The sequence below is a fragment of the Myotis yumanensis genome, unplaced genomic scaffold (assembly GCF_028538775.1).
Source record: "Myotis yumanensis isolate MYYU_CA2020_CCGP unplaced genomic scaffold, mMyoYum1.0.hap1 SCAF_2, whole genome shotgun sequence".
NCBI lineage: Eukaryota > Metazoa > Chordata > Mammalia > Chiroptera > Vespertilionidae > Myotis > Myotis yumanensis.
Window position 1 is genome coordinate 9,162,869 of NW_027223753.1, and position 25,701 is coordinate 9,188,569.

Sequence of the window (25,701 nt, forward strand, 5' to 3'; positions counted from 1 at the left end):
ATTTAAAAAGTCACTTTGGTCCAGCTGGTGTGGCTCAGTGGTTGAGCATCGACCCATGAACCAGGATATCAAGGTTCGATTCTCAGTCAGATCTGGGCACATGCCCGGGTTGTGGGCTTGATCTCTAGTGGGGCACGCAGGAAGCAGCTGATCAATGATTCTCTCATCATTGATGTTTCTCTCTTCCTTCCTCTCTCTGAAATTAAAAAAAAAAGTCACCTTGTAACCCCTCCCCCATACATACATAATACAAATTTTCTACAAGTAAGAAACAAATTAAAAAACCTATTTTTGGAAAATTATTGATGTGCAACAATAATGTTGTTTATTTTTTTCTAGATATGGCCGCGTGGAAAGTGTCAAAATTCTCCCTAAGAGGGGATCTGAAGGAGGAGTGGCTGCCTTTGTGGATTTTGTGGACATCAAAAGTGCACAGAAAGCTCACAACTCAGTCAACAAAATGGGAGATAGAGACCTACGCACGGATTATAATGAACCAGGCACCATTCCAAGTGCTGCTCGGGGATTGGATGATACAGTTTCCATAACATCTCGTAGTAGAGAGGTTTCTGGGTTCAGAGGAGGTGGTGGAGGGCCTGCTTATGGCCCTCCACCATCACTTCATGCACGAGAAGGACGTTATGAGCGGAGACTTGATGGGTAAGTTCCAAGGTTTCTGTAGGCAGGTATTTTGTATTTGATATGGTGAGAAACAGAAACTCATATTTAGGGGCCCCAGATGGATTTAAAGTTTTGGGCATTTTCAATGTTTCCTATTTTGGGTTGGAAACGGAAGTAATTTCTATCCCAGTGGCTGGTATTATGGAATCGTAGAGGATATTTCCTGCAGCTGGTTGGATATCTACTCCTGAGATATGAAGTGGTGGAAGATTTTATATGGCAGCATTTTTGGAGTTACCTGTCTTCTAGATTTAATTATTTCTTCTCTTGGATGATGATAAGGCCTTCCTTGGATATATTCCTTTTACCTGACGGAGCTATTTGGCTACAGATTTTGTGGTTATACTATATGGAATATTTCTGGAATATTAGAGCCTACAGATTCTTTTAGAAGTTAATATCTGCTTCTCAATTTTCACTACATAAAGTGTACAAATGAATTGGATTGTCATCACAAAACCTAGCACATCATAATGATTCAACCCCTTGGATTCTACAAACAATACTTTAACCTGGAAATGTGTAACTTGGAGGAAGAAGAATGAAGGCAATGTTTGATTTTCCCATTTTGGATCTACACAATTTCCATGTTGGAATTATACTCCTGGATGGAATGGGGCAAGTTGAGATGATGGACCTTCTTAAATCCTGGAATATAGCCATTGTTTCCTAATTTCTGGAGTCTATGGGATGTCATGCAGTCAAAATTCCATTAGCCCAGGAGAAGAGGATTACTATCTCCTTTCTGAAGCAAGTTGCTGCCCAATTAAAGGTACTTTAGTTTGAACACATGGTGATGATCAGTTGTGGATACTGCAATCAAAATTGACTGTGCTGGATGGCTACAAAGGTGAACTATTGGCAAGCAACTGTGCCTTCCTCATTTGGTGGAATCATTTCCTCTTCTGTCAGCTGCCTGATTCATACTTAGGGCTGGAAATTTTTATGAATGTGGATCAATTTATAATTGTCTACTATCTCAAGAAAGAAGTCTGGGGGTTTGAGAGTTACAGTTTGTCTGGGACAACTTGCTTCCAGTGGAATTATTTTATCTGATCACTAAGATTTTTTTTTCCTTGTGGTTCATCTAAATATCATTTGACACCCTTGCCCATTAAGAAGGTGGATTACCCCCGTAAGAGGGGCCAAAATTGGGGAAGTTATGTTCACAATTCTCTCCCTAGATTTAATTGGGATTATAGGTCGTGTTTCCACACTTGGAAAAGGTTGGTATGTCCTGACCTGTGTATATTAGCCCCTCTCCTAACCCAAGTCAAACTCTCTCTTTTCCCCCCACTAACTCTAGAAGTATTTAGTACTAATAGATGAATTAAAGAATAGCTATTAGATTTCAGCTCTGCTAGCTCTTGTGCTTGCCTTCTGTATCTTCCTAATGGATAAGGACTTTGCATAGTTATAAACTATCAGCTGTAGCAGTAATTCTCCTAGAACTGTTGCTTATTATATAATTAATATCAGCTCTCACTGATTAATATTTGATAGGGTACTAATAGAATTATTTATTAAACTTTCTCTTAAGTCTGAAAGGAAACTCTCTTGTTTGTTAGACATTGAACTATCTATTCAAGTTCCAGAAATGTAGTGAATTAAAAAGGAAAAAATCATTTAAGTAGGAAAGATATTATTATTGATTTTTTTTGTCATGCCAGTTGCTTTTCATATGGCTGCAAAAAACAAATGCAGCATAGGAAGGTATATTTGTTACTAAGTGAAATGGTGGATGAGATGAAGATTAGTGGAGGAATTTGGAATCTAGGCATGTAGTGGGGGCATAGTATTGTAAGATTTTTGCCAGATATTCTTCATTTGAGAGATTCTAATTCTACATTTTTCATGATTCCTAATCTCTTTTGATAGAAGGTAGTTCCAAATATAACATTGAGAAGAAACTCAGTCTTAAGTTGAAATTCAAGTGAAATGGTCTTTTTAGAGACTCAGGAAATGAGTTCTGGTTTCCTACCAAAGTAGAGAATATAAGATTTCTTTATAGAATTAGACTTAGTTTTAAGCACTAACACTTAATTGCATGTGTGTAATTGTACATGCAACAATTTTTGCACTCTGAGGTTGATAGATATGTCCTACAGAAAATTTTTTTTTAAGTTAAACCATTGCTAGAAGTAACCTTAGAGACTCTTAAAATTCCAAAAGTTGCCTAATTTCATCATAGGCAAATTGCATATAGCTAAAACCTAAGTGAACATATTTCCTGTAACCATTAAGTACTTATGTTAACAAATTGAATCGTGGAATAGACATTTTACAAATTATGTGGAATTTGATAGCACAAGGAGGTAAAATAACCTTTATTCTTTAATTAATTAAATTTACCATAGAATAGTATGTGGCAATCCAATATTTTAATATCCTAAGTATTTCTTTTTAAGATTCCACTTTTATTATTAAATATGATTGGGCACAGCAGTTTGCATAATCTTGTAATTTTTATAATTACCTAAGAAGTCGAAAGTTAATGAGAAAAAGTTATAGTTGAAGTTTTTTCTGGACTTCTTTGAAAATGCCCTCCTACAGCTGGGACATACATCACAATAGGGCTTTCATGACTGTGTTAAAAATGTGTCATGGAAATTTTGCCTGAAAAACATTTACATAGTAAATAAAAGTTTGGTATAAATTTTAATGAGATGAAAGTATAGAAAACTTTCATATTAAAATGACAGTTTCTTCTTGTTCCATTAAACTTAAAATGAAAAGGAGATAGCATATGTCTATTTCTGTATATAAAACAGAAAATCCCTAATAAAAAGAGTGAGTGACTTGCAGAACACTAGTCATGAAAGCCCAATCAATATACAGTTAAAACAATGATTACTCAGCTGTGAAAATAAGTTTTGGAGTCAAGTAAAATGTTAAGCTTGTTAGTATTTGCTTAATAAGTAGGTTAATGCTGTTTAGAAAATGATCAGTTGTAAAGACAGACAATGCTGAAGTGAATGTTTGCATGACTTATTTTTAGTTTTGCTTGTCCCTTTCTGATTGATTAAATATTTTTCCCCCTCCTAAAATGCAGGGCTTCAGATAACAGGGAGCGTGCTTATGAACATAGTGCCTATGGACACCATGAACGGGGGACGGGAGGATTTGATCGGACAAGACATTACGATCAGGATTACTATAGAGATCCTCGCGAACGGACTTTACAACATGGGCTCTATTATTCTTCTCGGAGTCGAAGTCCAAACCGTTTTGATGCTCATGACCCCCGATACGAACCTAGGGCTCGGGAGCAGTTTACGCTGCCCAGTGTGGTACACAGGGATATCTACAGGGATGATATTACCCGGGAGGTACGAGGCAGAAGGCCTGAGCGGAATTACCAGCACAGCAGGAGTCGGTCACCGCATTCATCCCAATCTAGAAATCAGTCTCCTCAGAGGCTGGCTAGCCGACTCACAAGGTCCCCTAGCGGCAGCGGCTCTAGGAGTAGATCCTCCAGTAGTGATTCAATCAGCAGCAGCAGTAGTACCAGCAGTGACAGGTAGGTTAATAGCCTTTTGTTATAACAGACGAGCTGTTGAATAAATTGTCATAAATTCTCGATGATCAATGGTAATGATTTTTAGAATAATAATATTTTTAAAAGAGAGTAATCTTGGATCATGTATATAATGAGTGAAGAAACTGATGCACCCGAAGCTAAGTGATGATTTGCAAATACCGTTTCCTCCTCCAGATGCTCAATATTAAAACTGCCAAAAAGGAAGAAAAGTGGCAAGTTTAGCTGTGTGAAGCAGATCTGGTGCCACTGAAAATTATTTCTTTTAAGTTTTTAATTTCCTAGGTATATAATAGTAACCTACTTCTGTTATTCTGGTTCAAAATTTGTAAAAAACTATTTTGTTAAAGGTGTATTGGTGAAGTATTATGGTTGACATTTGTTATCAATGACTAAATCAATTTTAGAATACATTTTAACTAATTTTAACATAGGGAGGTAGCCAATTTATAAACGCAAGTAGAAAAGCTTTCTTTAAATGCAGGTTGTAACTTGGCTGTTCACTAAGGCTGAGTAAGCTGACTTCATTAGTTGGAAGTTTTTTTTTACTAAGGCATTTTATTTTAAAGATGAAAACAATATAGGTAGTCTTAACAGGAAATAGCTTAGAAGTTAGGTATTCGGGTTTTAAAAACACAGATCTGGGTAGACGGTATAGTTTGCTACTTTCATAATCTTGGACAAGTTATTTAAGCTGTCTAGGCCTTAGCTTTCTCATCTTTTAAAAGACCATGCTTTATAAAGTTACTGTGAAGATGAAAATGAAAAAAAAAAGTATGTAAAATGCTTAGCTTGATACCCATACGTGTTAGACACTGTCTTTAATAATTGCTAGCTATTATTACTACTTCAAATGTTGAAAGTCTTTGAGCATTTCCGATTTCTAGTTATTGTTATTTAACCTGTTAATCCTAATATCCTAGTTTTAAATTTAGATGGTGTGTATTTTATATTGATTTTAAAAATTGTATTTATCTTTATTGTTGATGGTATTACAGATGTCCTCCATTGCCCCCCTCCACTGGGTTCCCACCCCACCCCAGGCCTGCACACTACCATCTGTGTCATGGATTATGCATATAAATTCTTCCGTTATTTTCTGCCCGCCTCCCTCCCCTCTTCCCTTTGTGAACCCCCAGTCTGTGCCATGCTTTGATGGTGTGCATTTTAAATTTACAGGATACAGATTATTTGACCCGATTAAATGCTAAGATTTAATTTTTCTTTTAGTATTGCTTGCTTAGAATTAATTTAAGAAAAGTAAATGCCCAGCCAGCCGGTATGGATCAGTGGTTGAATGTTAACCTATGAACCTGGTGGTCATGGTTCGATTCCTGGTTAGGGCAGGGCTCGATCTCTAGTGGGGTGGGGGTGGGGGTGTACTGGGGGCAGCCGATCCATGATTCTCATCATTGATGTTTCTATCTCTCCCTTTTCCTTGTATCTCTGGAAAAAAAAAAAGGTAAATGATCATGTAATTGATGAATGCCTCCTTTTGGGCCTCTTATATGTTCTAATTCAAAATAATAAATGGAAACATTTTATACATTTATCTATAGCTAGTTAAAACATTTTTGAAGATACAGCATATTACAATGAAGCATGCTCTTAGTTTATGAAATCAGGAGAGTTAGATTCTGGCTCTAGCTTTGTAGCTCTGTGACATGGATAAGAATCCTCAACTTCTTTCGATTTCATTTGGTGTATTATCAAGATAAATGATTGACAAGCTTCTTTTGAGCTCTATAAACTGATTATAAAATCTTATTATGCCTCATTTTCTCCTACCTAGAATTGTCTAAGATACTTAAGTTTTAGTTATTTTTCCCAAACCTATCTCATTAAAGGAATGCCACTGCATTCCATTGGGTGAAATTTTATTGAAAAGCCCACATATTATGGAGGTATTAAAGTTAGAGGAGAAACATTATACTTGGGTGGGGAAGTTACAGTGTTTTGGGATTTGGCCCTTAGCATTGTAGGCTCAAAAGTTTGAACTCACAGGTGATATGATGAATTTGACATGTCCTGTTCACATAATCAAAAGAATAGTTATATACCTCTTAATATTTATAGTCAGAAAGATAACTGCCACAAAGGCAAAGGCAGGATGAGTTTAGAAAATCTACATGGGGACTAAAGATACTAAATTAAAATAAAGGATATTTCCTTTTCTGTCAGTTGCCTGAATCATACTTAGGTCTGGAAATTTTTCTGATTTAGGGCTATGAAAGATGTGTAGGATTTTAGCAAAAAGAAAAAGGAGTTTTAGGCTAGACATTGGAACATTGTGGGTGGAAGGAGCCACTTGAAGAGATACAAGTGGGTGGAAGAATGTTTTGAGAATAGCAGATAATTTAGAATGACTTCACCACACTAATGATTTTGGGTTTTATTCTTTATGCAGAGATGAACTGTTGAGGGATTTTGAGAAGGGAGATGGCTAGTTGAGATCTGTGCTTGAGAAAAGGTATCTGGCCCAATTGGCATGACTCAGTGGTTGAGCGTCGACCTATGAATCAGGAGGTCACAATTCGATTCCCTGTCAGGGCACATGTTGGGTTGTGGGCTTGATCCCGACGAAATCCATCAATGATTCTCTCTCATCATTGGTGTTTCTGTCTCTCTTTCCCTCTCCTGTCCTCTCTGAAATCAATGAAAAATATATTTCAAAAAATCAGAAAAAAAAAGGCATAGAATAGGAAAAACAGAGATTCTGATTATGAGGCTATTTTAGTTCTTGGAGAAGGAAGACTTGGACTGTGAGAGTGTCTAACTAGGGATAAGTGGGAGAGACATTGTATTAAGAATCTGATGATGTTGATTTATGAAAACCAGAATGACCTTTAATGATGGGCGTTTCAGTACTACCCTGTAACAACAGGACCAGGTCTTGGCACACTGCAGAGCTATTATATTGTCTTTTTCAGAGTACATGTTCAACAAATAGTTGAAATACTGAGATACAATTCTTAGTTAATACAAGGGATAAAGTAGAATTGATATAAATAGCTAAAAGATTTGGTCATGATATTGTGATTAAAGCAAGTGCATAGAAATATTCTTTGGCATTCAGAGCATATCCGTTATCCCTGGGGTCAGCCTCCCTTTTATCAAGATGTCCTCTTTTCCTCTATAATTATATTGACTTCAAAGCATATTTTGAGATGTCACGTAGATTCAGAATGTTCAATATCCTGTTGGAAGTAATAAGTTCCTTTTGTAATCTGTAAAACCTTGTGATTGTGAAGCTGTGACATTCTCTAAGTCCTTTAAAACTGTTTAAAATTGTCTTGGCTGGTGCATTCAGTAGTTAGAGCATTGACTCCCACACTGAAGGTTCATGGTTCGATTCCCAATCAAGGGCACATACTTGGGTTTCGGGTTCACTCCCTGTCCCCGGATTGGGACTCGTGCGGGAAGCAGCCAGTCCATGTGTCTCTCTCACTTCGATGTTTCTCTCTCTTGCTCTCTCTCTCTCTCTTCCCCCCTCTCCCCCTTACCCCCTTTCACTCTTTCAGAAAAGCAGTGGAAAAAATAATCCTCAGGTGAGGATTAACAAAGAAAAAAAAGTTTAAAACTAACATTTTATAGTAGACAAAATATAGTTTGGTTTTATCTATAGAAACAAGTTTCTATTCTGTCTGCAAGACTGACTAGGAAATTAATCACCCTCTAACCCCCTTAATTGTTACAGCTTTGGTGAATAGAATCCTAGCAGTGCATTTTTTTCTTTTTTCTAATATGTTTTTAGTGACTTCAGAGAGAGGAAGGGAGAGGGATAGAGAGATAGAAACATCAACGATGACAGAGAATCCTCGATCAGCTGCTACCACCCCCTTCCCTCTTGCGTGTCCCCCACAGGAGATTGAGCCCACAACCCGGTCATGTGCCCTGACTGGGAATCAAACTCCAGATTCATTGGTCGAATACTGGCCTGGCCTAGCGATGCATTTCAAATGAGTAAACATGGGATTAATGGCAGTCTAGTTTCGAAGTCCTTATACACCTACTATCTTTGCAAAACTATTCACGGTATTTGGTGAGAACTGGTGCTTCATGAACTTTCTTGTGTACAGTCCTGTGTTGCTATATGTCTCTTTCTCTGTCATGGTTATTTAGGGAGTCACTTTCCTTTCAGCAGAAAAATTTAAATACATAAATTTCACAAAAGCATTTATTTTAAAAGCCCTTGATTGAAGTTTGAATGTACTTTATTTCTGTAGTTTTCTATCATTGGATCCCCTCCCCCCCCCATTATGTTGTAAGACTTTTCTTTAATAAGCCAAAAAAATTGGATGGAGGTTGTAGAGGGCATAGAGGGGATAAAAGGTGATAGAAATTTATAAACTTTCCTAATATCTCAAAGTAAAAATTTTTTAAAAATATGTTTTTATTGATTTCAGAGCAGAAAGGAGAGGGGGAGAGAGAGAGAAACATCAGAGTTGAGAGAGAATCATTGATTGGCTGCCTCCTGCACGCCCCCTACTGGGGATTGAGCCCGCAACCCAGGCATGTGCCCTTGACCGGAATTGAACCTGGGACCCTTCAGTCCGCAGGCCAACGCTCTATCCACTGAGCCAAACCAGCTAGGGATCAAAGTAAAATTTTTTAATGAGTTGAGAGAGAGGTGGTGGTGGTGGGGGGCATTGACTTGTTATTTCACCAATCCATGCACTCTCTGGTTGTTTCTTGTATGTGTCCTGACTGGGGATCGAATCAGCAACCATGGTGTATCAGGACAATGCTATAACCAACTTAGCTACCCGGTCAGGGCTCAAAGTACTTCAGACTGAGCTTTCTTTCCTAGTTGTTTACTTTGGTCACAGCCAAAGATGATTGGCTGTCTTAGAGTCTGAACTTGGATGGGGGGAAAACTATATCTTTTCCCTAACCTATAACTGAAATTAAGCATTGCCTCCCATTGTGAAAGTGGGCAACATAAAACAGCAGTATTAACAGTGTGAGTTACTTTGTTACCAGAATCCACAGGTAATTTATTATTGTTGCAGATATCTCAAAATTGGGATCATATTAATCGTTACTGGGATATTGTTATTAAACTAAGTGGTAGGTGTTTTTATTTAATGTTAATAAAGACATTATATCACACAATTTAAATATTTTAATAATTGTGTCAATATAATTGGTTTCCTTTTATTCCTATTTATTTTACTTTATGCTTTTAGAAACATTATTCTGAAAAGTGGTCCAGAAACTTTGCCAGATTGTTGAAAAGGGTTTTTGGCACCTGAGTAGCTGCAGTTAGCCCTTGATTCTACACCCTATGAAAGTTTCACCTAATGATGGGGGAGAGGGGTTTGAATAAAAGGATAATAGGAAAGAGTTGAGATTTGGATGACCCCAAACCTTTTCTTGCTCCATCTCCTTCCTCTCAATAGATTACTTCCCTAAATCTCTTTTTAGGTAAAAGTTCACTTTTGAGTTTACATTTAGCCATCCATTTAACAAATACCACTATTTTTGTGCACCAAATATATGGAATAAGATAACAGGCTGTGCCCTGGCTGATGTTGCCTAGTGGTTAGAACAGTGTCCCGGGCATGGAAAAGTCTTGAGTTCGATTCCTGGTCAAACCGGTTAGGGCGGAATGTGACCCTTTTAACTAATAAAGTATTAGCACGAGAGTTCCTAATCTAATAAGCATTTTTTTATTCTTTTATTTATTTATTTATTTTAAATAAGCATTTAAAAAAATAAAGACTAATTCTCCTAATCATTTTGTGAACAATCTAGATGGTATAGATTATAGTTTCTTAGAGGGGGAATTTTATTAAAATGTTTTGTGATTTGATGAGGAACTTTTGCAATTTGTTTATTTTGGTTATGAGAGAGAATTCCCTTTAGGTTCATGTAGGAAAATTTTCAAAATTGCTGTCATCTTGTAGCCTTGTGAAAGAATATGATGAGGCTGAAAAGGTGAGAAGGAAACCGCTGGGAATGGTGCTGTTGCGTGTATCAAAGTGATATTGACAGTATACCTTTTTTTCTCTTATTTTATAAGTATGCTCATTTAGAACATCGATTAAAGAAAGAATGCTCATTTTATATTTATTTATTTAAAAAATATTTTTATTGATTTCAGAGAGGAGGGGAAAGGGAGCGAGAGATTGAAACATTGGGAGAGAGAGAATCATTGATTGGCTGCCTCCTGCACGCCCCTGACTGGGGATTGAGCCCAGAACCCGATCATGTGCCCTTGACCAGAATTGAACCTGGGACTCTTCAATCTCCAAGCTGACGCTCTATCCACTGAGCCAAACAGGCTAGGGCAGAATGCTCATTTTAACTGGCTATACAATTTCCTATGACATTGTCAGATATGGCAGTAGTTTAAATACATATGTGAAGTAAAAGTTTCTTAAAATGTTAAAGTAATTAATAAAGGGTTTTTGGTGATTATTAACAATGTTTAATCATAAAAACATTCATCTGAATTTTTATCACCTACAGTGATCTTATCTATAGTAATGAATAGGCAGATAATTTCTGCATTCAGTTGGAGATAAGAATTTTGTTGCACTATGCTTCTTTATTATCAGGTATATTTTGTGGGGACAAAATGGTTTGTATTCTTTTTTTATTTTTTAATCAGAAGAAAGTCTGATAAAATAATGCCTTTAGTATCAGGACAAAAAGTTATAAGTGATATTAAACCATATTTAGGGAATTGGTGATTAGAAACCATGTTTTCTTTTTCCTCCCTCCTGGCTGTTCTGTTTGTAGCTGTATAGGATTGAAATGAGAGTCTAAATTAATTATATTGGTTTTATTACATAATACCAATCTTTGTCTTCTTTGCTACTCTGTTTATACCTGTCATTTGATTTGGGGGGATAACAAGAAGTTTTGGGAGCATTCAGGACTTTTAAGGAGGAACAGTAAAGGTTTATCTAAGCCTTAAAGAAGCCAAAGTTAAGGACAGTAAATATTCTTAGGGATTTTTTTTTATCTTTTGCCCCTTATTTTCATTTAAAAGGGAAAATATACGTACTCTTTATTTATTTTTAAAATATATTTCCATTGATTTCAGAGAGGAAGCGAGAGAGAGGGAGAGATAGAAATATCAATGGTGAGAGAGAATCATTGATTGGTTGCCTCCTGCACGTCCCCCACTGAGGATCGAGCCCACAACCTGGGCATGTGCCCTTGACCAGAATCAAACCCAGGACCCTTCAGTGGCTGACGCTCTATCTACTGAGCCAAACTGGTTAGGGCCGTACTCTTATTTTTAACCTAAATAAAACACCATTTGTTGGTTTAAATAGCTAATTTATTATTTTCATTTTACAACCATTCTCTGCCTGTTTTATTAAAATTTTGTCCTGCCTCATTTTTACCTTTTTAAGATAGTTGAAATTATGCTGAAAATCACTATTATGAATAAAATATATTAATTGTCCTGGAGCTTTCTGGCTACTACTTGAAATTAAAAAAAAAAAGTTTTTTTATTAGCCCTGGCTGGTTTGGCTCAGTGGATAGAGTGTCGGCCTGCAGACTGAAGGGTCCCGGGTTCGATTCTGGTCAAGGGCACATGCCCGAGTTGCGGGCTTGATCCCCAGTGGGGGCCATGCAGGAGGCAGCCAATCAATGATTCTCTCTCATCATTGATATTTCTATCTCTCTCTCCCTCTCCCTTCCTCTCTGAAGTCAATAAAAAATATGTTTAAAAAATATTTTTATTATTTCAGATAGGAAGGGAGAGAGAAACACCAATGATGAGAGAGAATCACTGATTGTCCATCTCCTGTACACCCCACACTGGGGATCAAGCCTGCAACCCAGGCCTGTGCCCTGACCCAGATTTAAACTGTGACCTCCTGGTTCATAGGCAGACGCTCAACCACTGAGCCAGGCAGGCTGAAATTTGCAACTTTTATTTGTGATGGAATTCAGTGAAAGCCAAATAGTAATTTTATTGATTGAATGAGTATTCTCTCTCCTTGAAATATTGGTATCTAAGTTTTTTAAAAAGTTACTTACTTGGAGGAAGAAGGGTTGGTGGAAAAAAGAAAAAAAAAGGCATATTAGTGTGTCTGCAATCCTGGAGAAAATGGTTAAATTTAAAATGCACATTAAGTTTACCTCCCTTTGAGTAGCTGCCTTATTAAATACCTATTACTGTCCCCCAAAATAAGCATTTGCTCATTCTTTCCTTAATGCAGATTAGTGCTGTTTAGAAGAATGGAATAACTATTTAACAGTGTGTGCTTTGGAGAAAAGTACACCAAATATAAAAAATATATATTTAAAAAATTTATTAATATTTTTTCCATCCCCATCAGTAGTAGGCAAATTGCAGAGATCACTTGCAGAGCCTACATCTTTGAAACACATTCCTTTCTAGACTGCTGTATAGTTTGTTATTGGGCAATAAGCTACTAGCGTACTCAACCTATAGACAAGCCTTTTTGTTCTAAATATGGAAAATGGAAGTGTTTGCTTCTTTAAAAACATTTTTTTATCATTGATTTCATAGAGTAAGGCGGGGAGAGAGAGAAACATCAATGATAAGAGGTAGTCATTGATTGGCTGCCTCTTGTGCGCCCCCTACCGGGGATCGAGCCTGCAACCTGGGCATATGCCCTGACTGGGAATTGAAATGTAATTTCCTGGTTCATAGTTTGATACTCAACCACTTAGCCACATGGGCCTGCCTGAAGTGTTTGCTTCTAATTGCTCTGGTGGACTACACTTATATTATTGAGATCTATAAATAGATCAATTTCATTCATGGTTTTCATTTTTGTCAAGTATAGGTGTAGGTGTTGTCAATATTAGGGTTATATGGAATAGGCAGTCATTTTTGGAAACAAGTGTTGGAGTCACCCATATTTACTCTTAAAATAGGAAGCCAGCTTTCATTTAAGATTCTCTACTGCTAGGGAGATGAGAACAAGGTAGACTTAGCTCTGAAAGCAAATGAGGAGAGTTCGTTGTGTGCTGCCTGGGCAGCTAGGGTGTCTAAATATTGTGGGGAAAGCTAGGAACTGCTTGTTTGTGACTCAACCAGCCTAAACTGGAATCATCCAGTTTAAGTTGGCTGCTTGCCACGTTCCAGAGGCTTTCTTATTCTGCCAGAGTTCTGTCCTGGCTTCTGTGCTGTGACTGGGCAGCCTGCAGGGAGGAGCAGCTGGAATTAGCTGCCAGTGAATCCAGGTTTGTTCCTAGGGAGGAGGCATTTCAGACACAGAAAGGAGCTGAGGACTAGAAGGCTGGTGTGAATTCTCATTCTTTTCTTTTCTTTTTTTTTTAAAGTGACTTTTAAAATATATATATATATATTACTGATTTTTTACAGAGAGGAAGGGAGAGGGAATAAGAGTTAGAAACATTGATGAGAGAGAAACATCAATTCAGCTGCCTCCTGCACACTCCCTGCTGGGGATGTGCCTGCAACCAAGATATATGCCCTTGACCGGAATCGAACCTGGGACCCTTCAGTCCGCAGGCTGACGCTCTCTCCACTGAGCCAAACCAGTTAGGGCTCTCGTTCTTTTCTTAAAACATTAAAAAAAAAATCCTTACCTGAGGATATTTTTTCATTGCTTTTAGATAGAGTAGAAAGGAGGGGGGGGAGGGAGAGGAGAAACATTGATGTGTGAGAGAGAGACATTGATTGGTTGCTTCCCCCATGTGCCTGGACCAGACTGGGGATCAAATCTGCAACTCAGGTACATGCTCCTGACCGGGAATGGAACCTGAGACCCTTTGGTGTGCGGGCCGACGCTCTAACAAATGAGCAACACTGGCCAGGGCAAATTCTCATTATTTTCAATACATCTTTCCTTATTACTCACTTGCTTTAACTATAACTTTTAATCTTCTGCCTTTTAGTACCTAAGGCTTGAAGACCAGCTTCTGCCATACCACTGTTTGGGTACATCATGACAAGGTCTGCATTCAGTGATAAAGAATTGGACCAGAATGTTATTTTATTAGTTAATTACCAAAGTTTCCCAAGAACTTTGCTTTTAGTTAAGTTAGTCTAAAGTAAAGAATTCTCTCTCTCATACCCCTTTTCTTTCTTTATACATGGGTTTTGCTGGGTTTATTTGATTTGATTGACAAGTAGAAGAAATAAAAATAGAGTAAACTTGTGATCTGGTATCTTGTGAATTTTAATTAATCTTTTTTTTTCTAAATTAAAAAAATTTGACTGATTTTATTTTACTTTTTAAAATATATTTTTATTGATTTCAGAGAGGAAGGGAGAGGGAGAGAGAGATTGAAACATCAATGATGACAGAGAATCATTGATCGACTGCCTCCTGCACATCCCCTACTAGGGATTGAGTCCACAACTGGGGCATGTGCCCTTGACCGGAATCGAACCCGGGACCCTTCAGTCCACAGGCTGACGCTCCATCCACTGAGCCAAACTGGCTAGGGTAATTTTGACTGTTTTCAGAGAGAGGAAGGGAGAAAAGAGAGACAGAATCATCAATGAGAGAGATAAACGTAGATCCGTTGTCTCCCATACACACCCAGATTGGGATCGAACCCGAACGAAACCTGGACGAAACCTGGCTATGTGACCTGCCCGGGAATCAAATCAGCCACATTTTGGTGTATGAGATGATGCTCCAACTAACTGACCCACACAGGCCAGGACTAATATAATCTTGATGTAATTTTTCTAAACATTGCTTAAAAATTAACAAAAAGTAATTCAGATTAAAGCCCCAAGTAACAATTTAAAAAAATATATTTTTATTGATTTCAGAGAGAGAAAGAGAGAGGGAGAGATAGAAACATCAATGATAGAGAATCATTGATCAGCTGCCTCCTGCATGCCCCACATTGGGGATGGAGCCCACAACCCGGGCATGTGCCCTGACTAGGAATTGAACAGTAACCTCCTGCTTCATAGGTCGACGCTCAACCACTGAGCCATGCCAGCTGGGCTTAAATAATAATTTTTAAAATTAAAAATACTATGCCAAATAAATCCTTATAAAACAACAATACTATGCATCAATACAAATTTTTAGCCTCTTTCTCAGTTTGCCTCTTTGAGAAATAAGGGAGTTAGTGATTAAACATGGTCTAATTCCTGATCCGAGACCACCCAGAAGTCACTAAGAAATATTAAAGCCACAGGTTCTGGCCAGTGTTCCTCAGTGGTTAGAGCATTAGCCTATACACCAAAGGATCTCAGATTCCATTCTCAGTCAAGGACATGTGCCTAGGTTGCAGATTTGATCCCCGACCTGGTCAGGGTGTGTGGGGGAAACAACCACTGAATGTGTCTCTCTGAGACACATCGCTGTATCCCTCCCTCCTTCCTTTCCTCCCTCTCTCTCCCTCCCCCCCTCCCCTCCCCTCCCCTCCCCCCCCTCCCACTCTATCTAAAAGCAATGGAAAAATATTCTCTGGTGAGGATTAAAAAAAGGAAGAAAGCCCTAGCCAGTTTGGTTCAGTGGACAGAGCATCGGCCTGTGGACTGAAGGATCCGGGTTTGATTCTGGTCAAGGGCATGTGCCTCAGTTGCAGGCTCCTCTTCAGCCCGGGCCCTGGTCAGGGCTCATTCAGGAGGCAACCAATAGATGTGCTTCTCTCACATGGATATTTCTCTCTGTCTTTCCGCTCTCAAAAAATCAATGAAAAAATATCCTCGGGTGAGGATTAAAAAAATAAAAAAGGAAAGCCCTCACCAGTTTGGCTCAGTGGATAGGTGTTGGCCTGCGGACTGAAGAGTCCTGGGTTCGATTCCGATCATGGGCACATATCCCAGTGAGGGGCATGCAGGAAGCAACCCATCAGTGACTCTCTCTAATCATTGGTATTTCTCTCCCTCCCTGTCCTTTCCTCTCTGAAATCAATAAAAATCTTCTATCCTCTATAATAAAAGTGTAATATGCAAATTGACCCTAATAGCAGAACAACCAGAACAACTCCTGGACCAGTCACTCTGGGGCGCACTGATCACCTCTTGGTCCCTTTCCCCAGCCAACAGGCTCCAATCGCCTGATGACCACTTGTGGCAGGGGCGGGGCTGGCGAGTGGGTGGGAACAGCAGACCTCTTGGTCCCTTCCCCCAGCCATCAGGCACCGATCACCCAATGGCGAATAGGGAACCAGGGGTGGGTGGCAGCAGGAGGCGGGCCTGGCTGCGGGTAGCTGAGGAAGATGGCCTTGATCCCAGGCCAGGCCTAGGGACTGTACCTGTGCATGAATTTCATGCACCGGGCCTCTAGTATATATATAAAAGCCTAAGCGACCGGCTGGCCAACTGGCAGCTATGATGTGCACTGACCTCCAGGGGGCAGATGCTCAACGCAGGAGATGCTGAGTGACAGCAACTTTGCAGAGTGCCCTCTTGCACTCTGGGACCCCTCGGGGGATGTCGGACTGCCGTTTTGCCCCTATCCCCAAACCTTGCAGGCCAGGCCGAGGGACCCTACTGGTGCACATATCTGTGCACTGGGCCTCTAGTATATTAAAAAAATAAAATAAAAAGAAATAAATATTAAAGCTACAAATAAGAGTACATTTATTTTTTGTCTTTTTGGATGCCAGGGTTATATAAAAAATGTGAATTTCCATAGCCTTGCTTATGTTTTAAATTTTTGGTACGAGATTGAAACCTCTGTTAGTATTTTTTACTTTTTTTTTTTTTTTAATCTTTATTGTTCAGATTATTACATTTGTTCCTCTTTTTTCCCCCCATAACTCCCCTCCTTCCAGCTCCCACCCCACCCTCTGCCCTCACTCCCCACCCACTGTCCTCATCCATAGGTGCACGATTTTTGTCCAGTCTCTTCCCACATCTCCCACACCCCTTTTCCCCCCAAGAATAGTCAGTCCATTCCCTTTCTATGTCCCTGATTCTATTATAATCACCAGTTCATTCTGTACATCAGGTTATTTATTCACTTGATTCTTAGATTCATTTGTTGATAGATGCATGTTTGTTGTTCATAATTTGTATCTTTACCTTTTTCTTCTTCTTCCTCTTCTTAAAGGATACCTTTCAGCATTTCATATAATACTGGTTTGGCGGTGATGAACTCCTTTAGCTTTTCCTTATCTGTGAAGCTCTTTATCTGACCTTCAATTCTGAATGATAGCTTTGCTGGATAAAGTAATCTTGGTTGTAGGTTCTTGGTATTCAGCACTTTGAATATTTCTTGCCATTCCCTTCTGGCCTGCAAAGTTTCTGTTGAGAAATCAGCTGACAGTCGTATGGGTATTCCCTTGTAGGTAATTGAGCCTCTTTCTCTTGCTGCTTTTAAGATTTTCTCTTTGTCTTTTGCTCTTGGCATTTTAATGATGATGTGTCTTGGTGTGGTCCTCTTTGGATTCCTTTTGTTTGGGGTTCTCTGCGCTTCTTGGACCTGTAAGTCCATTTCTTTCTCCAGGTGGGGGAAGTTTTCTGCCATTATTTCTTGAAATAGGTTTTCAATATCTTGCTGTCTCTCATCTTCTGGCACTCCAATAATTCTGATATTAGTCCGCTTAAAGCTGTCCCAGAGGCTCCTTACACTATCTTCACACTTTCGGATTCTTTTTTCATTTTGCTTTTCCAATTGGGTGTTTTTTGTCAAATCTTTGGTTTGATTCTTGTGCTCCTCTGGTCTGCTATTGGGTATAATATTCTTTATTTCAGTCCGTGTATGCTTACTTTCTAATTTCTTTATCGTAGCATCGAGGGTCTCATTAGTTTTCGTGAGGCTCTGCACAAATTTATGGCAAGCCCTCAAAATTGCGATTCTTAGCTCCATATCCTCCATTTCTGTCATGTTTTTTTGTCTCCGCATCTTTTATGCTTTCTTGGTGCACCCCCTTGTGGTCTCTGTGCGCAGTCTTGTTCTAGCCAAGCCTTAATTGTTGTAGTTAACACTAGAGGGATTTGACCACCAGGCCGACTGGCTATAGGAATCAGCTGTATGGAAAACGTCTGCCTTCTGGGGAGGCGCTAATCCAGCCTTTGCCTGAGGCGATCGGCAAATGGCTGTGCGCAGGGTTTGGGCGGGGCGGGCTCAACAGGGCGGGCGGAGGGAGCAGTTATGGCCACGCTCAGTCCCGTTCCCAGAGGCTCTGCTTCTCAGAACCCCGGCAGCCGCTGCAAACCTCGGAGAGAAAGCTGCCCTCAGGTTCCAACTGATGCCGGATAATCCCGCTTCTCCCGTTTGAGTCTGGGTCCCTAGAGACTCGCCCGGATCTGGAGCCCAGAGTCTGAGACTCACTCCCGACAGAAAACGACAACCGCGCCCTCAGCCACCAGCCCGCTTTGCGCGCGCACCTCGGTACCTTTGTATTTTCCACACTGCGCCGCCTCTGAGCCTCGATTTGCTCTTCTCTTTCCTTCTAGTTGTAGAGTCTCTCTTCAGCCAGCCTTCCTGTGGTTCTGGGTGATGTCCGTTCAGTCTTTTAGTTGTATTTTTGAAATGGTTGTTTGCGGCAGCGGTCTCCGGTGTTTACCTACGCCGCCATCTTGGTCTCCTCCTAGTTATTATGTCCATAATTTGTATCTTTACCTTTTTCTTCTTCTTCCTCTTCTTAAAGGATACCTTTCAGCATTTCATATAATACTGGTTTGGTGGTGATGAACTCCTTTAGCTTTTCCTTATCTGTGAAGCTCTTTATCTGACCTTCAATTCCGAATGATAGCTTTGCTGGATAAAGTAATCCTGGTTGTAGGTTCTTGGTATTCAGCACTTTGAATATTTCTTGCCACTCCCTTCTGGCCTGCAACGTTTCTGTTGAGAAATCAACTGACAGTCGTATGGGTATTCCCTTGTAGGTAACTGAGTTTCTTTCTCTTGCTGCTTTTAAGATTCTTTGTCTTTTGCTCTTGGCATTTTAATTATGATGTGTCTTGGTGTGGTCCTGTTTGGATTCCTTTTGTTTGGGGTTCTCTGCGCTTCCTGGACCTGTAAGTCTATTTCTTTCACCAGGTGGGGGAAGTTTTCTGTCATTATTTCTTCAAATAGGTTTTCAATATCTTGCTCTCTCTCATCTTCTGGTACCCCTATAATTCTGATGTTGGTACGTTTGAAGCTGTCCCAGAGGCTCCTTACACTATCTTCGTATTTTTGGGTTCTTTTTTCATTTTGCTTTTCCGGTTGGGTGTTTCTCGCTTCTTCGCATTTCAAATCTTTGACTTGATTCTTGCCCTCCTCTGATCTGCTGTTGGGAGTCTGTATAATATTCTTTATTTCAGTCAGTGTATGCTTACTTTCTAGATGGTCCTTTATCACACCATTGAGGGTCTCATTAGATTTCCTGTATATATCATCAAGTTTATCGACAGACTCTAGAAGCCTCTCAAGAGACCTCAAAAGTGTGGTTCTGAACTCAATATCCTCCCTTGATAGTTTTGTCCTGTTTCTTTGTCTCCGCATTTTTTACGCTTTCTTGGTGCACCCCCTAGTGGTCTTTGTGCGTAGTCTTGTTGTAGTTAAGCCTTGATTGTTATAGTTAATACTAGAGGGGTTTGACCTCCAGGCCGACTGGCTGTGATAATCAGCTGTGTTTGCAGTGGAAGAACTTGTGTCCTCTAGGGAGGTGCTAATCTAGCCTTTGCCTGAGGCTATCCGGCAAATGCCTCTGTGCAGGGCTTGGGCGGGGCGGGTCCCACGGGATCAACAGGGCGGAGGAGGGAGCAGTTATGGCTGCTCTCAGTCCGTCCCCAGGGGCTCTGCCTCTCTGTCCCAGCAACAGCTGCAAACCTCGGAGGGACCGAAGCCAGACAGTCCTGCTTCTCCCGTTTGAGTCTGGGTCCCTAGAGACTCGCCCGGATCTGGAGCTCTGAGTCTGAGGCTCCCTCCAGATTGAAACAGACAACCACGCCCTCAGCCACCAGCCCACGCCTCTCGCACTCCGCACCTTAGTATTTTACTTCAGCACTGCACCTCCTCTGATTCTCGGTTCCTCCTAGTTGTAGAACTTCCATTCAGCCAGCCTTCCTGTGGTTCTGGATGATGTCCGTTCCGTCTTTTAGTTGTATTTTTGAAGTGGTTGTTCGAGGCAGCAAACTCCCGCGTTAACCTATGCCGCCATCTTGGTTTTCTTAAGCTACCAGTATTTTTTACTTATGGTAAAAGTTTACTCAGCAGTTTGGGTGATGATGCTCTTCTCTTTTATCTTTTTTGGGTTGTTTTTACTTGGAGGCTTTCTGTGGACATTCTCAGAAGCCATAGTATCATTTTGCCCTGAACAAGGAGTCATCTATGCACAGAAATCAAGGAAAATGTGGTATTTTCACTTTATTTAATTTTTTAAAATATTTTAAAATTGATTTTTAGAGAGGGAGGAGGGGAGAGAGAAACATCAATGATGAGAGAGCATCATTGATTGTCTGCCTCATGCACACCCCCACACTGGGGATCGATAGAGGTTTAAAATGTGCTGGTAACATACAGTGGAATTCTGTTGTTGGAATTAGAATAAATAAGACACACATTTAATAGACGCCTGCCTTCTAGACATGATTTTTATAACCAGTATGATTCTTTGAATGTTATTTTCAATTGTGAAGGGAGGGTCCGACTAGCCTGGTGAATGTTCTGTGTCATATGGTGGTTGGAACTATTTGGACTGTAGCTTTGTGTTTGTTTTCCTCTGGAAGAAACTGCAAAGGAGTTGTTTAAGCAGAAGGATTTTAGGTTGGAGTTTCTTAGTAATTTGAAGTCTTTCACAAATAAATAAACAAGTTCACTACATAGTAAGTGGCTTTAGACTTCCTTGTAGGGAGTTTGTTGTCCTTATAACCTCTTGGGTCTGGCACTTCCTTAATAGAGAGTTCAGAAGTGGAAATTAGCAAACTTTTTAAAAACTCTGAATAGGAAGAAGATGAATTAGCACAGTGGTTCTCAACCTTCCTAATGCCGCGACCCTTTAATACAGTTCCTTATGTTGTGGTGACCCCCAACCATAAAATTATTTTTGTTGCTACTTCATAACTGTAATTTTGCTACTGTTATGAATTGTAATGTAAATATCTGATATGCAGGATGTATTTTCATTGTTACAAATTGAACATAATTAAAGCATAGTGATTAATCACAAAAACAATATGTAGTTATATATGTGTTTTCCGATGGTCTTAGGCGACCCCTGTGAAAGGGTCGTTCGACCCCCAAAGGGGTCGCGACCCACAGGTTGAGAACTGCTGAATTAGCACTAAAATTAAGTTGGAAAAAGGCAAAACCCAAAGTTCAAATTTATTTGTGGGTTTGGTAAAGGCTATAGCAGTTGTAGGTAATCATTTGGAATAAAATAACACCTTTTCACTTGATCTGTATGCTTTCTTTGTTTAAGCCTTTTATTTTTTTATTTTTTATTTATTTTATTAAATCTTTATTGTTCAGGTTATTACAGTTGTTCCTCTTTTTTCCCCCCATAGCTTCCCCCCACCCGGTTCCCACCGCCCCTCGCCCTTACTGCCCCCCCCCCCCACTGTCCTCATCCATAGGTGTACAATTTTTGTCCAGTCTCTTCCCGTACCCCCCCACACCCCTTTACCCCCGAGAATTGTCAGTCCACTTCCTTTCTATGCCCCTGATTCTATTATATTCTTGGTTTAAGCCTTTTTTAAAAAAATATTTTTTTCATTGATTTTTATTTATTTATTTTTCATTGAGTTTTAGAGTAGAAGGAAGGGAGGGGGAGAGAGAGAGAGAAAAACATCAGTGTGAAAGATATACATCGGTTGGTTGCCTCCCGCACTTGCCTCCATCAGGGGATGGGGCCTGCAACCCAGGTGCATGCCCTTGACCCTTTGGTGCTCTGGCTGATGCTGTAACTACTGAGCCATGCCAGCCAGGGTGGTTTAAGTCTTCGAGACATTTTATTGTTCATACAACAAATATATATGGTTTTGTATATCCTGTTCAGTTAAAGGAATGAGAAAATCTCATTGTGTTATAATTGACAGTTTAGTTTTCTCCTTAGTTTGTCCCTTGAGTAAGGCATCTCATAGATGTTCTGAAGGCTGTGCTGCTACACAGAGGATTTCTTGTTCCTTAGGCAGAGTTGTTAAGTCTGCTTATTACTTTCAAGGAGCATGTGTGTTTGATGCTTTTTGCTTTGAGTTACTTGAGTAGCAGGTTTTCTGAGTCTTAAAGAGATTGCTAAGACTGTGATGACTCTGGGCCCAGGCTCTTTGGAATTTATACTAAAAGTACTCTGGGCTGTGCTTGCTTTGGCAGCACATATACTAAAATTGGAATGATACAGAGAAGATTAGTTATACTAGTAGCCTCTGTGCAGGAATGACATGTAAATATGTAAAGCATTCCATATTTAAAAAACATAAAAAATATAAGTACTCTGGGCCAAGGTTCTTTTGGATGCAGAATATGTAGAAAAATAATTTTTCACTATGAATTTTGTTCTTAGCAAATCAGTCTGTAGCAGAATCTGATCACATATCTGTTCGTCCAAAATCTGAACTTAAATGATAAGTAGCACTTTGTGACTAGGTCTCTGTTAGTTCATCATTGTATCATTCTTAAAGCTAACTGGGGAATTTTAGGGCTCCATAAAGCCCACCAGAAAATAAGCCTCAAATATTCTTAGTAATAGATTAGCAAGAGCATAGCCTCTTTCCATTTTTGTTATTGTTATTAGAATAATATGTTTTGAAACCACCAAATTGTGTTTTTAATGCCAAAACTTGTAAGGCTTCATTAAAAAAAAATTGTGACAAAATATACATAACATAAAAGTTACTATTTTTACTTTTTTTAACTGTACAGTTAGTGACATTAAGTACATTTGCTCTGTTACCAGCTATTTCCAGAATTTTTCTTTTTTTTTTTTAATATATTTTATTGATTTTTTACAGAGAGGAAGGGAGAGGGATAGAGAGTTAGAAACATTAATGAGAGAGAAACATCGATCAGCTGCCTCCTGCACACTCCCCACTGGGGATGTGCCTGCAACCAAGGTACATGCCCTTGACTGGAATCGAACCCAGGACCCTTGAGTCCGCAGGCCGACGCTCTATCCACTGAGCCAAACCAGTCAGGGCAATTTCCAGAATTTTTCATCTTCCTAGACTGACACTCTGCATTCATTAAACAACTTTCTAGTCTTCTATACCCCTGTCCCTGGTAGCCACCCCTTCTATGTTCTGTCTCTGTGAACTTGACTATTCTAGGTACATCATAAATGGATCCTATCTAGTAAAGAGGGAATATGCTAATTGATCCTCATGCAGTCGCAAAAGATGGCGGTGCCCACAGCCACAGATGGCCGGCAGGGGAGGGCAGTTGTGGGTGATCAGGCCAGCAGGGGAGGGTAGTTAGGGGCGACCAGGACTGCAGGGGAGGGCAGTTAGGGGCAATTGGGCTGGCAGGGGAGGGCAGTTGGGGGTGATTGGGCCGGCAGGGGAGCAGTTAGGCGTCGACCAGGCCAGCAGAGGAGTGGTTAGGGGGTGATCAGGCTGGCAGGCAGAAGCGGTTAGGAGCAATCAGGCAGGCAGGCAGGCAGGCGAGTGATTGGGAGCCAGCAGTCTGGGATTGTGAGAGGGATGTCCAACTGCTGGTTTAGGCCCAATCCCAGATTGGAGAGGGTGCAGGCTGGGCTGAGGGACAAACACTCCCCCCCCCCCCCCCAGTGCACGAATTTTGTGCACCAGGCCTCTAGTTATACAATATTTGTCCTTTTGTGTCTGGCGTATTTCATTTAGCATAATCTTTTAAAGATTCATCCATGCTATAGCAAATGTCAGAATTATTTCTTTTTTTTTAATCCTCACCTGAGGATATGTTTTTTATTGATTTTAGAGAGAGGGAGGGAAGGTGGGAGGTAGGGGGAGAGAGGAGAGAGAGAGAGAGAGAGAGAAACATTGATGTGAGAGAGAAACATCCATCAGTTGCCTCCTGTATGCACCCCGACTGGGGATCAAATCCATAACTTGGGTGTGTGCCCTGATTGGAATCGAACCTGACACCTTTTGGTATATGGGATGACGCTCCAACCAACTGAGCCACATTGGCCAGGCAGAATTTTTTTTTCTGTTTAAGACTGAATAATACTACTTAAGGTTTTGGGGGGTTGGCTTTAATTATCCAGCCAATCATCCTGTGGATTAACTATTTCCATATTCCTTTTTTTTTAACCCCACCCAAAGACTGTAATAAGCTTAAAAACATAAACTGCACTGTAATTACATCCCAAACAGTTACTTGTACTTAATCTTTTGTGAGCAAGTTAACTTCATGTAGCATATTTAAGCTTAATTTTATTATTTTTATTCTTTATTTTTTTAAAATATGTTTTTATTGATTTCAGAGAGAAAGGGAGAAGGTGAGAGAGATAGAAACATTAATGGTGAGAGAGAATCATTGATCGACTGCCTCCTGCACACCCCACACTGGGGATCGAGCTGGCATGTGCTCTGATTGAAAATCAAATTGTGATCTCATGGTTCATAGGTTGATGCTCAGCCACTGAGCCACACAGACTGGGCTTTAAGCTCAATTTTAATGGTTATTCTCTGTCCAAATAAGATACCCTTTAAAAGTAGTCTTGCCCTAGCCAGTTTGGCTCATTGGATAGAGTGTTGGCCTGTGGACCAAAGGGTCCTGGGTTCGATTCTGCTCAAGGGCACATACCTCGGTTGTAGGGTTCACCCTGGCCAGGGCCCTGGTCAGGGTGTGTGCAGGAGGCAAGTAGTCCATGTGTTTCTCTCACATCAATATTTCTCTCTGTCTTTTCCTCTCTCTAAAAATTGATGGGAAAATATCCTTGGGTGAGGATTTAAAAATAAAACAAATAAATAAATAAATAGTAGTCTTTAGCCCTGGCTGGTGTGGCTCAGTTGGTTTAGCATCATCCCATGCACAAAAGGTCACCAGTTCAATTCCCAGTCAGGGCACATGCCTGGGTTGTGGGCTCTATCCCCAGTAGGGGGCATGCAGGAGGCAACCAATCTATCAATGTTTCTCTGTGTTCCTTTCTCTCTCTAAAATCAACAAAAACATATTTTTAAAAAAATAATGTTTAATCCGGCCAGCATGGCCCAGTTGTTGAGCATGGACCTATGAACCAGGAGGGTGAGGTTCGGTTCCTGGTCATGGCACATGCCTGGGTTGTGGGCTTGATCCCCAGTAGGGGGTGTACAGGAGGCAGACGATCGGTGATTCTCTCATCATTGATGTTTCTATCTATTTCCCTCTCCCTTCCTCTTTTATATATATATATATATATATTTTTTTTTTTTTTTAAAGAAAAAAGTAGTCTTTACTAATTTTGTTTTTCCCATTTATGTAAACCATTGGGCTTCAGAATAGGAAGAGAAATAGAACCAAATATTTTAATTACTGTGGTTGAATTTATCACTCCTTTGGTGACCATGAACACTAAACCTATTTTCTCTTAATCTTACCTAACTATAAAGTAGAGCCAGTACCTGTCTAAGGTTTAGAAATGTTTGATAATTTAAAATACTTATAGGTGAAAGCTAGATGGAAACTAGAACTCAAGAAAAGGTAATTTCTAAAGTC

General features: G+C 39.9%; 1 protein-coding gene and 1 pseudogene across 2 annotated transcripts in view; both read left to right on the forward strand.

The window, feature by feature from the left end:
* SPEN (spen family transcriptional repressor) overlaps window positions 1–25,701 on the forward strand; it is an 85,630-nt gene that overhangs the window by 19,434 nt on the left and 40,495 nt on the right. For both annotated transcript variants that reach the window (XM_070404170.1, XM_070404171.1), the window contains exons 2-3: window positions 340–660; window positions 3,734–4,201. In XM_070404170.1, the coding sequence (XP_070260271.1) occupies window positions 340–660; window positions 3,734–4,201 (789 nt within the window). The remainder of the gene's footprint in view (window positions 1–339; window positions 661–3,733; window positions 4,202–25,701) is intronic.
* On the forward strand, window positions 22,383–22,496 carry LOC139004594 (U6 spliceosomal RNA; annotated as a pseudogene).